This window comes from Equus quagga, chromosome 11, assembly GCF_021613505.1.
Source record: "Equus quagga isolate Etosha38 chromosome 11, UCLA_HA_Equagga_1.0, whole genome shotgun sequence".
In the NCBI taxonomy this organism is placed as follows: domain Eukaryota; kingdom Metazoa; phylum Chordata; class Mammalia; order Perissodactyla; family Equidae; genus Equus; species Equus quagga.
The window spans coordinates 9,216,588-9,234,510 of NC_060277.1; the positions used below are offsets into that span (position 1 = coordinate 9,216,588).

Consider the following 17,923-nt stretch of genomic DNA (forward strand, 5'->3'; position numbering starts at 1 on the left):
TAGAAAGGGAACATTTTAGTGAATATATGAATTATTATTATTGTTAAAAAATAATATCAAAGGAACTAGAAATTGAGAGAAATTGCAGGGCTAGAATTTACAAAATGTGTTTAGAAAAAAATAGGTAGAAACAATCACCTTGCCTTAAGCCTTGAATAAGATTATCTTAGCAGATTTCCAACTCTGTACTACTAGCTCAGGTCCAATTGCAAAGGATAAGTCCTCACATGCTGAGTTGAGACTGAGAGTATTCCAGAATTGAATATTAATTATCTAAGTAAACATGCATTGCCGTCATTAACCAAGCATAAACATAAAAATTTTCTTTTTAAAGATAATTTTTAGTGGGGTCCCCAAAATTCACCCTTAGCTAAAAGAATTGTTGCAGAGGAAAATGCAGAAAAGCACCACGTTCTGATTAACATTAGCCCTAACTGTAAAGGGAGTTTCCCTGAAAGAAGAGGCAGAAAGACAAAGTTTAATGAAATGACTCAGCAGCATAAAGGGAAAATCTATGCTATCGTTTTAGAGAAAATAGAATGGAAATTTTTTTCATGAGAGCTCCCTTTGGATAACCAGTAAACACACCCAAGCAAGCACAATTCATGTTCCCCTAGAAAGAAAATTTGGGAAGTCTAAACTAAGGTTCTCTGAATAAATATTGTTTTTACTTCAAATTAATTTATCAGAAATTTTGTAATAGACACCTCCAGGAATGTCTCTCGTGCTCTGAGTTGCTGCCTTCTTGTTTCTTCATCATTTTGAAGTCAGGGTAACTTTTTCTGGAAATTTTTGCAGTTAGCTCAACTCCATAGCCAGCCTTTTTTGGGGTGGAGGCAGTAAGAGGGAGGATTACGCTTTCCCAATTGTTAAATAGTAAATGCTTGTTTAAATAATTTGTAACACACATGCAAACACAGCTGGAATTGTATATACCAAAATGTAAGCAGTGATAATCTAAAGTTGATAAATTTATAAAGCATTGTAATGTTTTTTTCTCCCCACTTATTTATTTATTTATTTTTTTGAGGAAGATTAACCCTGAGCTAACTACAGCCAATCCTCCTCTTTTTGCTGAGGAATACTGGCCCTCAGCTAACATCCATGCCCATCTTCCTCTACTTTATACGTGGGATGCCACCACAGCATGGCTTTTGCCAAGCAGTGCCATGTCCACACCTGGGATCCAAACCAGTGAACCCCAGGCCACCAAGAAGCAGAATCTTCGAACTTAGCTGCTGTGCCACTGGGCCAGCCCCATCCCACTTATTTTTTAAAATATTTTTATAAGAGCATGTAACTTTTTGTTTTATAAGAAAAACAAAGCAAAAAATGTTGATTTTTTAATCTTACTCTTGGACACTTACATAGAGATAATAAAATGTGTCACAAAAATTAGTTAAGCCTATTCCAGTTTAAAACCTTGAGGATGTCATTTCCAAATTCTAGGTCACTTTAAATGAATCTATGTTTTTATTTTAATTGGCTATGGAGAACTTAAAACCTGCAAGAGTAAAGAGAATAGTTTAAAAAACCAAGAAGAGTTTTGTTTTAATGTATTAACAGACATGAGAGAAAAATACATAAAATTTGAGGTTGATGCAAAAGTTATTAGACAGATTGAGTTGTCACTATCCTTGGGCTTCATGCCAGTTAGTAGAAAAAGACAAATGCTCTGATTTCACCTTCTCTTCCCGTTATGCTGTCAAATTAATCTACCAAACTCCTAATTTAATTTGGTCATTCTTAATCTCGACTATTTTGAGTTCCTGTTGAAGTAGTTATACCTTCCTCTGCCTGGCATTTGGCGGTCGATTCATCTTCATAGCCTTACCTTCAGCAGGTCTCCTGTCTAGACCTTGTGCTTTAGTTTAAAATCCTGAGCCTGGATTACACTCTAATCACTAACACCCTATTTTTTCTGCCTCCTTATCTTTGATCATGCTGTTCTTACCATCTGGGATATTCTCTCTCCTATCCTATCTTGGATTGGAATTTCCTCCCAACCTTAAAAACTCATGCTGCAGCCACATCTTTCTTAATATCTATTTTTATCCCCATCCCCAAACTAGATGTGTTATTTCTCTTTCTCTTTTTCTGCCTACTGTGGTTTTAATTAAGCCATTTATTTGATTCCACTTTTTCTCCTCTCTTAGCATATGAATTATGCTTAAACAATATTTTTAGTCATTTCCTTAGAGTTTGCAATATATATTTATAATCTAAGTCTGCTTTCAATGGCTGCACCACTTCATGGGCACTGCAGCTACCTTATAACAGAGTATTCCCAATTCTTCTCTCCCATCCCTTACAACACTGCTGTCGTTCATTTCATTATCCATGAGCTATAATCATCAATATATTGTTTTTATTATTATGTTGAACAAACTGTTATCTGTTATATCAATTAAAAATGGGAAAACAAAATATATTTTTGCCTTGACTTATTCCTTCTCTAATACTCTTCCTTTTTTTTATGTAGATCTGAGTTTCTGAGTACCTTTAGCTCGAAATAATCCTCATACCAAAGTGGTGTATTTTTAAGTGGCATATTCTTGACTTTTGAAGGATAACTTCACTGGACACAGAATTCTGGGTTGGTGTTTTTTTCTCTTTCAACACTTTAAATATGCCATTTACTGTCTTTCTCCTTTCACTGTTTCTGAAGAGAAGTCTAATGTGATTCTCGTCCTTCTTCCTCTATAGGTAACATGTTTTTTCTTCTGACTTCTTCAATTTTTCTCTTTTCCTTGATTTTGAGTCAAAGTTTGAATATCATATGCCTAGGTGTTGATTTTTTGGTATTTATCCTGCTTATTCTCTAAGCTTCCTTAATTTTGCGACACTCTCAGCAATTATTACTTCAAATATTGCTTCTGTCCCTTTCTCTCTCCTTTTCTTTCTGGCATTCCCATGACATATATGTTACACTTTTTGTAATTGTCCTACAGATCTTGGATATTCTGTTCCATTTTTTTTCATTCTTTTTTCTTTTGCCTTTCAGTTAGCAAAATTTCTATTGATATATCTTCAAGCTCACTGATTCTTTCTTTAGCTGTGTCCAGTCTACCAATGAACCCATCAAAGTCATTCTTCATTTCTCTTACCGTGTTTTTAATTTCTAGCATTTCCTTTTGATTCTTTCCTAGAGTTTCCATCTCTCTGCTTACATCACCCATCTTTTCTTGCAGTTTCTTCCATTAGAGCCCTTAGCATATTAATTGTATTTTAAATTCCCAATCTGAAATTTCCAAAATCTTTGCCATATCTGAGTCTGGTTTTAATGCTTCCTTTGTCTATTCAGACTATACTGTTTGCTTTTTAACACACCTTGTAATTTTTTGTTGAAAGCTAGACATGATGCATCAGGTGAAAGAAACTGAGGTTCATACTATAATTAGGTCTCAGCTTTTTTGAGGCCCTGTTCCCCTGGCTTATGACTTTCACAAGTGCTTCTCAGCTTTTCTCCTCATGCCCCCTTAGTGAAACAGAATAGTTAGCAGGGGCTAGAGTTAGGTGTCTCCCTTCCCCCGCGAGGAAGGATAGAGGAGGTTGAGTTGGGTATTTCCATTTCCCCACACGGAGGGCTAGAGGGGCTGGAGTTGGGTAATTCCCTTCCCCCACGTTGGCTAGAGGCTGGTAAAACCCATTGGTTAGGCTGTGGTAAAGAGTTTTCCTTGAGGGCAGCCCTTTGTTAAGGAGACCCTAATGCTCTGGGTGTATTTCAAAATGGTTACTTTCCCCTGCATCCTGCCCAAACCATGAGGGGATTTTTCTCCAATTTTCACCCTGAAACCCTGGTGAGCTCCTGGAAGTAAACTCATGAAAACATGGGGGGATGTCCCTAAGACTGGCCCTCCAGAAGTTTTATCTTTCAAGCTTGTCCATGCATAGTCTCCAGCAATTAGTCAATTACTCTTAAAATGTTCTTACCAGTTGCTGGCTCCGGCAGTGGTTTCAGCTCCCACTTTGCTGTAACTCTCTCTATTTACTTATCTCTCTAGTTTTTACGCTGATGGTTTGCCCTGTACCCTTGCTTCTCTCTGATGGATCTAAGAAGAGTTGTTGATTTTTCACTGCATGTGGTATTTCCAGGTATTTCCATGAATCTTCTCTTAAGGCACATGCATCATGATGGTTTTTATACCTTAAAATGTCTAGATCATTATTTTGTAGAGATTAAACAAAAATATTTATTGCATTGAAAAAACCGTTAAGTAAGATAACTACAACCTAAAGGGACATGTCTTAAATGCAATATATAATATTTTCTATGGCATATAGCAGGAGTTTTAGCAGTAGAAACTATTTGTTTCCCAATGAAATTTTACATGGAACTCCACTTATTTACTGGATCACATCCTTTAGCGCTCAATCAAGGACATTGTTCTGGCAACTGTTTTTCATTTATTCAATTCATTTATTGACTACCTACTATGTGCCGGTCACCATTCTAGATATCGGGATATATTGGTGAACAAAACAATCAAAGACTTCTGTCCCTGTGGAGTTTATGTTCCAATCTTGGGAAGCAAACAGTAAACAGTGGTTATAATAAATAAACAAATTATATGGAATGGTTGAAGGTGAACTGTGACATGGAAAATGAAGAAATAGACAAGGGCAGGGGATAGAGATAGTTGTAATTTTAAATAGAACACTGTCTTAATCCATTCGGTAACTATAACAAAATACCATAGATTTGGTGGCCTATAGACAATAGAAATTTATTTCTTACAGTTCGGGAGTCCGAGAGCAAGGTGCTGTCAGATTTGGTGTCTGATGAGGATCTGCTTCCTGCTTCATAGACAGCCATCTTCCCACTGTGTCCTCAGGTGGCGGAAGGGCATGGGAGCTCTCTGTGGTCTCTTTTATAAGGGCACTAATCTCATTACCTAAATACCTCTGAAAGGTCTAGTGTCCAAATACCATCACACTGGGCGTTAGGTGTCAACATATGCATTTTAGGGGGGACACAAACATTCAATCTATGGCAAGCATTTGTTGAGTAAATCTCATTGAGAAGATGATATTTAAGCAGACTTGAAGAAGAAGAGTTGACCATGAACATATCAGGCTGAAGGATGTAGCAGGCAAAAGAAACAGGCCATGCAAAGACCTGATGAACAAGAAGGAGGCCAAGGAGGCAGCAGTAGGTTAGAGTGAGGTAACTCAGTGGCAGGTGAGATCCAAGTGATACGTAGGAACATGGCAAAGGCTCTGACTTTTATTCTGAGTGAAAAAGACTGCCATTGTGGGGCTTTGAACAGAAGAGAGACGTATCAATTTGGCAGTCCTATACAAATTTGACTGTAAGAACTCTACTTAGGAAGCCCTTGCAATAAACCAAGAAAGAGATTATGTGGTTTAGATCAGGGTAGTCCTGATGTAATAAATGTTAGATCCTAGAAAAGGAAAGAAGCTCTGAGATTTCTGACTGAACAAGGAGAATGGAGTCCCAGTAACTGAGATGGAAAAAGCAACAAATAGACTAGGTTTTGGTTGGGAAGATCAGAATTTTGGTTTGGGCATGTTAATTTTGAGACATCTATTAGACATCCATGCAGAGATCTTAAGTAGATATCTAGAGTGTGGGAGAATTGTTTGGCTGGAGACATACTTTGGAGAGTCATCAGCATACAGATGGTACTTAAAGACATGCGACTGACTGTGTAAGCTCACGGTGGGCGTGAGTGTAGATAGAGAAAGGAAGAGAACCAAGACTCACTAAAAGGTGTGTGTGTGGGGAGAGTGGGTGGTGTGTAGACAGAAGAAACCAGCAAAGAAATTGAGAAGAATCATAAATAAGAAGGAAGTAAGTGAGGAAAATATAGCAAAGAGGAGAGTCCAATCCACTCTGTCAAATGCTGCTGACAGATCAAAGAGGATGAGATAGGCTGGCACACCTTCCATGGATTTAGGACAGAAGTATTGAAGATAGGCCAGGAATTACATGCATAAAATTTAACAGAGGTTAGACAGCCTGGCCTGGAGGTTTTTTCTGGCAGAAATAAAGTCTTCCTAAGGTATTAAGACAATTTCTTTCCCACAGTACCCACTATGCCCAAATATAGATTGGCATCCAGCTTGCTTTAGAGTCCCTATGTTCTGATGGATCAATTTAGATCTCCCAGAAAGTTCTTAATGGTATCTATTCAACCAAAGAGTAGGTGTTCCCTAGCTAGCTCTACAATTCTTATACCTAGTTCCTTTTGAACCACATAACTGAGATTTCAGAGTTTCTTAAATTACCTTGGGTTCTGTGGCAACAATCTCAAAAGTCTGGATATGTAAACTTTATAAAATGAACTGATAAAGGTAAGAAGTGTTCTTTTAGCCCCTCTCTCTTTTTTTTAAAATGAGGAATCTTTACAACCTGCAGCCTACAGACAGTAATTGATTTCTTCTTTTTTCTTTTTTATATTCAAGACAATAAGATGACACTTTTTTGTGTGTGTGAGGAAGATTGGCCCTGAGCTAACATCTGTTGTCAATCTTCCTCTTTTTGCTTGAGGAAGATTGCTGCTGAGCTAACATCTGTGCCAATCTTCCTCTATCTTGTATGTGGGATGCCACCACAGCATGGCTCGATGATCAGTGTGTAGGTCCACACCTGGGATCCAAACCCATGAACCTTGGGCTGCCTAAGTGGAGAGCACAAACTTAACCACTTTGCCACCTGGCTGGCCCCAATAATACATTTTCATGCTGTGTCTTCAGGAAGTTGTTACACAGCATGTACAAATAATATGACACAAATTATAGAGTTACAGTTTTCAGATGCTGCACAGTTAATAATATAAAAAGTAATAATATAGGTAATGTTTTATAAGAAAAAATTTTGTTTTCTAAATCTTCCAAATCATTCATTTTCAAAGGCAAGCAAGGAAGAAAGAATGTTAACAGAAGGGTGGCTAGAGATACTGGGAAACAGTGGCAGATCATGAAAATGCTATAAAATATTAAGTGTTAAGAAACTGTCGAGAAAATAGAAACCACTATAAAATCCTGTTAATATTAACATGTAACTTTATTTTTTAATGTAAGATCATTCATAAGTATATAATGTGGGAAAGTACATGGAGAGCAGATTGTTTCAGGATAATGCATTGAGTCTCTGTAGTCTCAAAGAATGACTTCTGGGACAGTGGACTGTTGGAAAGAATATAGAGAGTCATTAGTGCAGAGGGACACATTAAGCAAAGAAGACATTGATAAGCACCCACCAGCGTACCTAGGGCTCCTGAGTGGCTCCTCCCATTGCGACCCATCCTATGCCAGTCCTTTTTCAGGTGTTAATGCAGCACTGTTGGAGAAAGAAATAGCTTTCACATTGGAAAAAGATTCCGTCTTAGTATCCATTTCCATATATTAATCTTAAGTACCTTACCACCCTGATTTTACAACGTGGTTGTACCCAGAGGCCAAATTTTTGTGTAAAAAACGTTATGTTTTGGCCTTATGCAGGAAGGGTCTTATTTGATGTACCAAAACTTTCTTCTAAGATAATTTTACATATAATGTCTAGATCTCAAGAGCATGACTTAAAATGATATAATAAACCTTCTGGAAAAAATGCATGGACATATGCATTTACACCCATGCATAGATATTCCTGTATGTTATGTATGATAAAACTATGAAGAAAAACAAGGGGATGATTAACACTGGAATCAGGAGAATGGTTACCCTTAGGCTACAGTGAGGAGGATATGATTTTGGTGAAGTTCATACGGCCCCAAGATGTTGGTTAATTTTTTAAGCTGAGCAGCAGGTTTATGGGTATTGGTTTTACAGAAGATCTATTTGTTTTTAAAATTTGAAAAAAGGAAAGTCACGTATAGGAAAGGTTATATCATGAACATCTGAGTTTGTTTTTTTTAAATGAAATTTCTCTCTAGCACTTGGAGAGATTCTCATATCTCCCCACTGCAACATTTTGATGCACAAAATGTCATAATCTATTTTTTTTCTTTCAGTCCGAAAGGATATAGTCCGCATCCTCCCCAGTTTAGATGTTGAAGTCAAAGACATTACTGACAGTTATGATGCCAACTGGTTTCTCCAGCTCTTATCTACACAAGATCTTTTTGAAATGACCAGTAAAGAGTTCCCCATAGTGGCCGAAGTCATAGAAGCATCTCAAGGAACCCAGCTACCCAGAAGCATCTTACAGCCAGGAAAAACCATTATGATCCACAAAAAGTACCAGGCATCAAGGATCTTAGCTTCAGAAATTAGAAGCAATTTTCCTAAAAGACACTTCTTGATCCCCACTAGCTATAAAGGTAAATTCAAGCGACGACCTCGGGAGTTCCCAACCGCCTATGACTTAGAGATAGCCAAGAGTGAAAAGGAGCGTCTCCACGTGGTGGCCACCAAAGCCTTTCATCCTCCTCATGAAGAGCTGTCATCCGTATCTGTCGGGGACCAGTTTCTAGTGCATCACTCACAGACGACTGAAGTCCTCTGTGAGGGAATCAAAAAAGTGGTGAACGTTCTGGCCTGTGAAAAAATCCTCAAAAAATCTTATGAGGCGGCACTGTTCCCTTTGTACATGGAAGGAGGTTTCGTCGAGGTGATTCATGATAAGAAACAGTACCAGATTTCTGAGCTTTGTGCGCAGTTCCACTTGCCCTTCAATGTGAAGGTATCTGTGAGAGATCTTTCCATTGAAGAAGACATTTTGGCTGCTACCCCAGGACTGCAGTTGGAGGAAGCTATCACAGACTCTTATCTACTCGTAAGTGACTTTGCCAACCCCAGGGAATGCTGGGAAATTCCTGTCGGACGCTTGAATATGACTGTTCAGCTAGTTAGTAACTTGTCTAGGGATACAGGATCACTTGTAGTCAGGACTCTGGTTGAAGAGATCACAGAAGAACAGTATTACATGATGCGGAGATATGAAAGCTCTTTCTTGCACCCTCCACCTCGCCCTCCCAAGCATCCTTCAGTGGAGGAAACAAAGTTAACCCTGCTCAGCTTAGCAGAAGAAGGGACAGTGGGTCTGCCCAAGTCTTCCAAGGTAAGGCTATCATTTTACTGTCGTTCCTCTCAAGTGTTTTTCTTGAGGCAATTTATTTCAAATCTCTTCTGAGTTTGTGTTTTGCTTACTTTTCTCTTTCATGCCATATTTGAAATGAGCCTTTCTGATGCACAGTAGATGAATGAACACCAACAGAGCATGAGCTGTCACAGCATTTTGTATTTTGATGCTTACCCAGTAGATGTGACAAAAAGTTGATATTGGATTAGAAATAGCAGGGATGACATTTGGATATGATGACCCGAATTGCCATTTCAATGGGTTTTGGTAATTAGGAATGTTTTATAAGGTGCCTCAGAAGCAAATCTCTTTTATTTTGAAAGTGCTGTTCATTTTTTCTAGGTAGAGTTGTTTTAATACTTCTTCCAGGAAATGAGCAGACAATAAATCCCTCCTTCTCCTGGGGGGTTACAAATACCATGCATCTATAACACATGTCTTCAGTTTACTTTATGTGCAGAAAGATGTAAAAATATCTTGGCAGAACTGTGTGTGAGCATATGAGCATCTGCCCACATTCTGCCTATCTGAGAATTGTAATCTTTAACAGTTCTATTGAAAAACAAAATCAATAAAATCACAGACAGTATGAGATCGTTACAGAACCAACAACTCCATAACCACTCCAAAGATTCTGGGAGGGGGTGAGTTGCAGCTTCATTTCTACTTGAAGTCTTTGCCTCTCGAAGACTGCCTGCTGAGGGTTGGAAAGCACTTGTCCTTCCACTGGGAGCAGAGGTCGTTTATCTGGCCGGGAGTGGTTCTATGGTGTGTGGAAGAAGTGCATTCTGGCCTGGCAGATGTTGTGATGGCAGCTTGGGGAAACAAAGCAATTAGTAAAACAAAGAGAGGTGCTGTGCTTACTCTCTATATGCAGGAATGATAGCAGCCTCAGGCTTCAAGCACTGGATATGGAAATGGTTTTAATTCTACGTTTCAAAGATGGCATTCTGATTGTATGCTGGGGAAATCCAGTAAGATCTTCAAACTCATCTTCTGTCAAAGATAAAACCAGCAGAAGTTTCCTTTCCAGAAAAACAATTTTGAAGGAGTTATTTCAAATTAAGTTGTTCCCAAATAATGTTGATTAGCAGGCTGCTATTAAGGTGGAGGGTGTCTGGCTTCTTTTGTTTAATATATTTTTACTACCGAGTTGAACGTGGCGAGAGATGAAATGCTCTTCTCATTTTTAGTGGTAGCAGAATTATGTCCTGTCCCCGTCTGCACCCCTTCACCCCTCCTAAGGTCCATGTCTCAACCTTCAGAAGCTGTGAATGTGTTCCATGGGATGGCAAAAGAGATTTTGCACATGTGCTTAAACTTAAGGACCTTGAGATGAGGAGATTATCCTGGATTATCCAAGTAGGTCCTTAGAAGGACCTTTACACAAGAGGCCTTAAAAGAACCTTTTCCAATTGAGGGCAGGGTCAGAGAGAGCTGTGACTACAGACGAACGGTCAGAGGGACACAACGTTGCTGCCTTTGAAGATCTGGAAAGGGAGCATTAAGCCAAGGAATGCAGATGGTCTCTAAAAGCTAGAAAAGACAAGTAAACTTTCTTTCCTAGAACCTGCAGAAAGGAGGGCAGCTGTGCAGACATCTTGATTTTAGCCATTAAGACTTGTGTCGGATTTCTGACTCATAGAAGTCTAAGATAATAAATTTCTATTGTTTACGGCACCAAGTTTATGTTACAGCATCAAAAGAAAGCTAATATAGGACATGAAGTTGGGAGGGAGGAATAAGTACAAACTTTAGATAGAAAAACCTATATTTAAGTTAGCACTTGTTTTGTAAGCAAAGTAGCTTATTTTTCTTTTTCATTTTGATGAATTGATTAGCTCATGGAGAACCTAAGGGTGCAGCTAAGCTTTGGGGACAATTGGAGACAGGATCTTGAACACGGCCAGAGTGGTCCTTACTTTTCATCACATATTTGTTTATTTTCTCAGGCTAGCTTTATTCACAAGAGGCATGCTACTGCTAACAGTCCTGCATCTCATAGTTTCATCACTAGAGAAGAATATAATCTCTTTGTCTGTTTCCAATTTAAAGAGAGAAGGACTTTGGGGTCCAGCCCAGTGGTGCAACTGTTAAGTTCCTGCCCTCAGCTTCAGTGGCCCTGGATTTGCCAATTTGGATCCCGGGTGTGGACCTACATATAGCTTATCAAGCCATGCTGTGGCAGGCGTCCCACATGTAAAGTAGACGAAGATGGGCATGGATGTTAGCTCAGAGTCAATCTTCCTCGGCAAAAAGAGGAGGATTGGCAGCACATGTTAGCTCAGGGCTAATCTTCCTCAAAAAAAAAAAAAAAAAGAGAGAGAGAGAGAAGGAATTTGGGTCACATTTTCATCTCTTGGTTCAATCAACTCCTTGGCTGCTCCAACTCCAGCCAGTTGGTGAGGAAGGGGATAAGGACGGGCTTTCTCAAATAACGGAGATGTTGGAACAGGACATGAAGATCTGGAGACGCAAAAGAATAGATGTCCATTACAATCAGAACTGAAGGAATCCAAAATCCTAAACTATTAAGAAAGCATTCATAGAAGCGCCTCCAGTCCTCCTCCTGGGTTTCTTCTTTACTGTCATGCTGCTACCACACTCACAACACTTCTGACGCCAGATGTGTGGGGCTTTTCCCTCACCAAGCAGTTCTTCAACGCCAGTTGCATGTCCAACTCAGTTCTGACACATCTACCTGGAGATAGTGTTAGGTCTCACAGGTTAAGGGCTCAGTCCCACAAGACTGCCCCCTCTTCAGAAGCCAATCGCAAATCGTAGGTCCCCAGATTACCCACAACTTCTGTCTAATTTAGCTACAAATCAGAGGTTCTCACAACTTCCTCCTCAGGTTTGATGAATTTGCTAAAAGGGCTCACAGAATTCAGGGAAACACTTATGTTCACCACTTTATTAAAGGATATGATAAAGGTTACAGATGAACAGCTAGATGAAAAAATACATAGGGCGGGGTCTGGGAGGGTCTCCAGTGCAGAAGCCTCTGTCCCCGTGGAGTTGAGATGTACCACTCTCCCGGTATGTGAATGTGTTCACTAACCTGGAAGCTCTCCAAACCCCATACTTCTGGGATTTTTATGGAGACTTCTTCACACAGGCATAATCTCCATTTCCAGTCCTCTCTCTTCTGTGGAGAATGGAGGGAGGGGGGAGTTGAAAATTCCAAGCTTCTAATCATGGCTTGGTCTTTCCTGTGATGAGTCCCCCTCCAGGAGGGTTCCAGGAGCCCACCCAGAGTCACATCAGTAGAACAAAAGATACTCCTATCACCCAGGAAATTCCAAGGAATTTAGGAGCCCTGTGTCAGGAACTGGAGTCAAAGACCAAACGTTAGAACAAAAGACGCTCCTAGTGTTCTTATCACTTAGGAAATTATAAGGGTTTCTGGAGCTCTGTGTCAGGCACCAGGGACAGAAAACAATATACATATTTTCCACTATCTCATAGCTAGTAAAATGAAACTAAGGCAATCTTTAACTAAATTCATACACGTAGGATTCTAGATCAACTTAATGATTCCTGACTGCTTGTTCAGTTGTTGGACCCCATGTGGATTCTTATGTCCAGTTCTGAGCCCCACTTCAAAAGAATGTGGGTAACTGAAGGTTTTTAAGATGTTAGGAGTTGTTTGTTAAGATGTTAAAAGGTCCGGGAATCATTTTTCATCCGAGGTTGAGAGAACTGAGTAATAGTCTAAACTTCAATGACTTGGTACTAGATGATATTAGTTATTTTATACGTTTACAGAGCTACTCTGTGGCAAGGAGACATTCTCATTTTCCATTATAACATTGGTAGAGAGTCAAAGGGAGAACAAGTTTGGTGTAATATGTTGGAACAGATTTCTTGTCTCTGAAAACGTCATAACAGATGCTAGGAAACCCTGGGTCAGTGATGTTGTTAGGAGACTCCTGCTTGGTTCAAAGTTTATCAGTCAGTTGAGAAGGGCCTATGATTCTTTGTCTGTGATTAGTTCCTTCAATTCTACTGTGGTAGATAAAGAACTATATTTTTTTGAAATCATTTAAAAATGTCAGAGGATGCTATAATTTACCTGTGTTCAGATCTACTGACCTTCTCATTTTCGACAATTTTTCTCACTGTGAAGACAGACATCCACTTAGTGGATCGTGTTTGGAATATAAACAGACACTGTCGGTTTCCTCATAATATTCTCAAAAGTCTTGCAACTATTTTTTATTATCACAAAGCCATCCTTTCATATATTTCTTTTATGTTTCTTCTGACGTCTATGTTAAAGCTCTTCTCTCTATGTGCTTTTGAAGTGATCAAATAGAACATTTTTATACTCAACAGGCAGGAAGCAGCCATTGAAAACAAGTCTCTAAGATTTTAGATTGTGTGTGGAATACTGCTTTAAATTTAGAGAACAATTTGTAAGGGTTATTCAGAGTTTAAGTGTTCAAACTCACTTAACTCACTAAAATATCATATTACATACGTAGAGAAGAGTATCGGATGCTTCATTACATAAGTTTACTTTTGCCTTCCCAGCAGGTCATTAGCGTTACTAGATCATTTCTTGCGCTGTTGACTAACAGGACAGATGTACAGCCTGTCTAAGAGTGAGAAACCAAACGCACTCAGCGTTAGCCAAATTCACTTGTGGCAGGTATCCATTGTCAGTTATGAGCCCTACAGTTCATCTAAGGAGTTTAGAAATTAAGAATATACGAAGACAGGTTCTAGGAACTAGGATAAATAGAAAGAATTGTTTTCCAAAGTAAGATTGTTCCCTAGCTTTAGAAAAACCTAAATAAGAAAAAAACCAATTGTAGTAGAAATTTGAGAATTCTACTGTGGATATGAACAGGGGCAGGTGAGGGGGGGATGGATATCAGCAGAGACGACAGCACATCGTAAGGCCGTGAAATTTTACACTGAAGGATTTTGTTGTTGTTTTTAAAATGTGATTGTTAACTGTTTGGGAGAATAATATATGGGGCCCAAACAAAGGGAAGAGAATATACCAAGTGATCCCTCAAAATTCCTTTTAGGCTTGTGACAATGTGACAATGTAGAAATAGCGTCTTTCAAGATGTGTGCATTCTGACCCTTTATTTATTTTTTTTGTGAGGAAGATTAGCCCTGAGCTAACATCTGTTGCCAGTCTTCCTCTTTTTGCTTGAGGATGATTGTCACTGAGTTAGCATCTGTGCCAATCTTCCTCTATTTTATGTGGGATGCCACCACACCATGGCTTGACAAGGAATGCTAGGTCTGTGCCTGGGATCTGAATCTGCACACCCCGGGCCGCCAGAGCAGAGTGTGTGAACTTAACCACTACGCCACCGGGTTGGCTCCCTGATTCTTAATCAGATGAAAACAATATTATAAAAGGACTAAATCAATGAGCTTGGGCCTAAAATTGTATCCTAAATAAGAATGTTGTGGGGTAGACTCTCCTTCCTTAAGGGTTAGTTTCTATGTCAGAAGTAGTTTCAGATAGTTTGAAAGAACATATACTCACTGGGGTTTTTGCCTGTCCTGGATATATATGGCTATGATTTCTGAGTGCCACACAGGAGAAATGTAACTTCTGTATCCTTATGAAAGAGCCTATAACCAGATAGGAAAAACAAACCGTTGGTTGAAAGATGAGATATTCCACTCCTTCAGAGACTGCAACAGGGAGCAGAAATCTTGCATTTCACTAACTCTGTTTGGCCATTTAATGCCCAAGTGTCCACTTTGCTGCCAGAATTTCTAGACTTCTGTCAGACAAGAACACCCACAGGAGACATTAAGGCAGAGAGCAAGGGAGGCAGTAATGGCAAGGTACTGTGAATTGAGCAGAAAACAAACCCTGTAGCGGAATGAGAGTGAGGGCTGGAAAAGACAGAAGGAGAGCACTAGTTTTGGGGAAGTGTAGAGAGACACTTCAGCAGCTGCTGCTGCCGGGTGTGAAGACTTGCTTCTGATCTGGTGTGACAGTTAGAGTGGCTCAAAAGTGTTAAAGAAACCCACGCTCCTGGGCTAAATCCTGATCTTTAGAGAAGAGTGTTACAGTCACTCATGTGTCATCTATAGAATTCGGTCATAGATAGTGTGATCTGGTCTTGTTTTTGTTAACCTGATGTGCTGTAAAGACATTAAGAGTGTTTGGATTTGTAACCAATGCTGAGCTTCTGAACACTGATGTGGATCTAACCTGGGTGTCCTCTTGGTCTAACATAGAAGTTGGAAGGCTGTTTCCCTGTGAACAGGGAAAATTATTTTAGCAATTTTAAAAGACCATAGGCGATGAAGGCAGACTGTGGGCTTACTTCGAATATTGGGGTTTTAGAGACCAGCCCAGTGGCATAGTGGTTAATTTCATGTGCTCTGCTTAGGTGGCCTGGTGCTCACAGGTTCGGATCCGGGGTATGGACCTACACATCACTCATCAAGCCATGCTGTGGCAACGTCCCACATACAAAGTAGAGGAAGATTGGCATGGATGTTAGCCTGGGACCATCTTCCTCAAACACACACACACAAATATAAATAAAAATAAAAATATACTTAAAAAATGGGGGCTTTAAATCTGGATAATAAGAAACGTAAAGGGAACAAATGATTTTCCTTTAAAAAGTTGACATATTTGAACTCTGAGATACAATTTCAGCATATTTTTGGCTGATATTTGAGCTGTTCTTAAAGCAAGACACATACAGATGAATTCATCATGGATTTTTGGTTGCCTGAGGTTACAGTTTAGTAAATGGCATGAGCCTGTAAACAACCAGCTATAATAGGCGGAAGTGAATAAGATGGGAGGAGAGGGCAATGGATGATTAAAGGAAGTACTGAGTTTAAAATTAGCCAAACTTGAGTTCCAACGGAAACCTTGCAGGTAGAAGTCTGTGCGGAACGGGAAGTGCAGAATATTTATAAGCTCTTTTTGTGCTTCTGGAAGTGGGCAAGTAAGCAGAACTTTTAAAGTTTTACTGTAAGCATGACTTGTACTACATTAATACCTCTAGCTGGGTAGCTGAAGAATGGTTTAAGAGTTTTAAATGAAAAAGAATTGGGCAAAGTAAGGCATTAGGAAACATTGCTTGATTTTAAGAGAATTTCAACAAAAAAATGAACAAGTTCTTAAACTATTACTAAAATACTCATCTTTCTCCAGAAAGTTTATGTCCAGTGAACTTTGTTTCCATTCTGGGATGACTAAGTACACTTCTAGTGGAAATACTTGAATGAACCAAAGTTTTGGCCCTCTTTGAGCTTATAACCAACTGAGAATGTTCTCACTGGGAGAGTGAGGAAGAACTGATGGAAAACATTAATTAATACTGTTCCTTGCCTCCTTCTCCCATCTGTGGAGTCAAGAGCTAAAATATCACCAAACACATGATTATCATATTTTCAGTGTTAGTGAGTTTTACTTTTTAGCTCCAAAAAAGTGTGAATTAAAAAAATGTGCTTATTTTCCCAGCAATTGGCAAAATGATTGAAAGAAATCTGGAGTAAAGCATTTCACATTAGATTTCTGGTTTTTATGAAAGTTAGAATAGTTTTCATTTTCTTAACTGTCTATCGCCTGGAAATCCCTCTTTAGAAATGACAAGCTATAGCAGGAGAATTAACAGTTTGGAACGTTCAATGCAGAGTATGTATAAAGTGAGGGCATTTCAATTGCCAAGTTCTTATAATCCCTCTAGGGATTTTAGTGTCCAGAACCATTGAGTTGAGTGTGGGCTCACTAGATATTTACGTTCTGTTCTTTGAGCTCGCTACCTTCAGTTTTGTTTTTTAAATTAAAAAAATCTAAAGAATAGTTGGAGAAATCTATAGAAGGTAGGTTCTAACTAGCTTTGTAGTTTTCAGAACTGATTTATCTGAGTTTTCCATTACTATATTTATCAGTTATGAATTCATTTTAGAATAAAAACTTTGCCTAAAAATAAATTCATAAGATAAGCTATATATTTGGGCAAATAAGTTTTGCTACAACTCCGCACTTTCTTGCAAATCAACCATTACTGTTAATCTTTTGGCAGTGTTTTCGTTGATGTCAGACTTGCCTAAATGAAAACATTTGTGCTTTGCTTCCCAAATCAAATTTCCTGAGTAAGTGTTAAGATAGAAAATGAGTATAAGATGGCTATGAAAGAATGCATAAGGATGGGCTTCTAAAAATAAGTATTTTTTTCAAATTTTGAAGAGTAGAAAATGTAAGAAGAAAAAGATTTATATGAAAAATAGAATAGTAAGTAAAAATTAACCTTGAACTTAAGAGACCACAGGGTCCATAAAGACTCTAAAAATTTGTAGAGAAAGAAAAGATTTATACAAATGCCTTAGCCAACATTTTACAACACTGAACTCCTCATATAGTACTTCACGCAGAATCTAACTTCAGTATGATCCTGTCTTAGAATGCCTCCACCCAGTACTCATTATCAAGATACACTTCTAATAGAACAAGTTGCTCTTAGCTATTTTGTAAGATATGCCAATTGTTTAAGACATTTACCATGAACCAATTACATAGTTACTTTTAAATTTGATGAGGAGAGAAAAAATTAAAAGAAATCCTATAAAATCAGAAGGCCATTGACTACGAAATTAACGAAACAGGAATAAATTTAGGTATCAAATGACCACAGCAACTATATAGTAAGTCTCTGTTATTTATGCAGACACAGTTCAGGGTTGATTGTAAGATTATGGACTTACATAATATATAAAAAGCAAGAAATATCTGTTCCCCTAGTGTAAGAGATAAGGACGTAATTTTAACTTGTAACATTATGCTTATTTAGATTACTAAACTTTATATACTATTTGTCCTTAATGGAAGTTTGTTGTTTTCAACTGCCTTCCCAATCTTAACTAATGTTT

The 17,923-nt window shown here is 38.6% G+C and overlaps 1 protein-coding gene across 1 annotated transcript in view; it reads left to right on the top strand.

Moving 5' to 3' along the window:
- THEMIS (thymocyte selection associated) overlaps nt 1-17,923 on the top strand; it is a 169,027-nt gene that overhangs the window by 82,261 nt on the left and 68,843 nt on the right. The window contains exon 4 of the mRNA XM_046676938.1: nt 7,980-9,028. Coding sequence (XP_046532894.1) covers nt 7,980-9,028 — 1,049 coding nt within the window. The remainder of the gene's footprint in view (nt 1-7,979; nt 9,029-17,923) is intronic.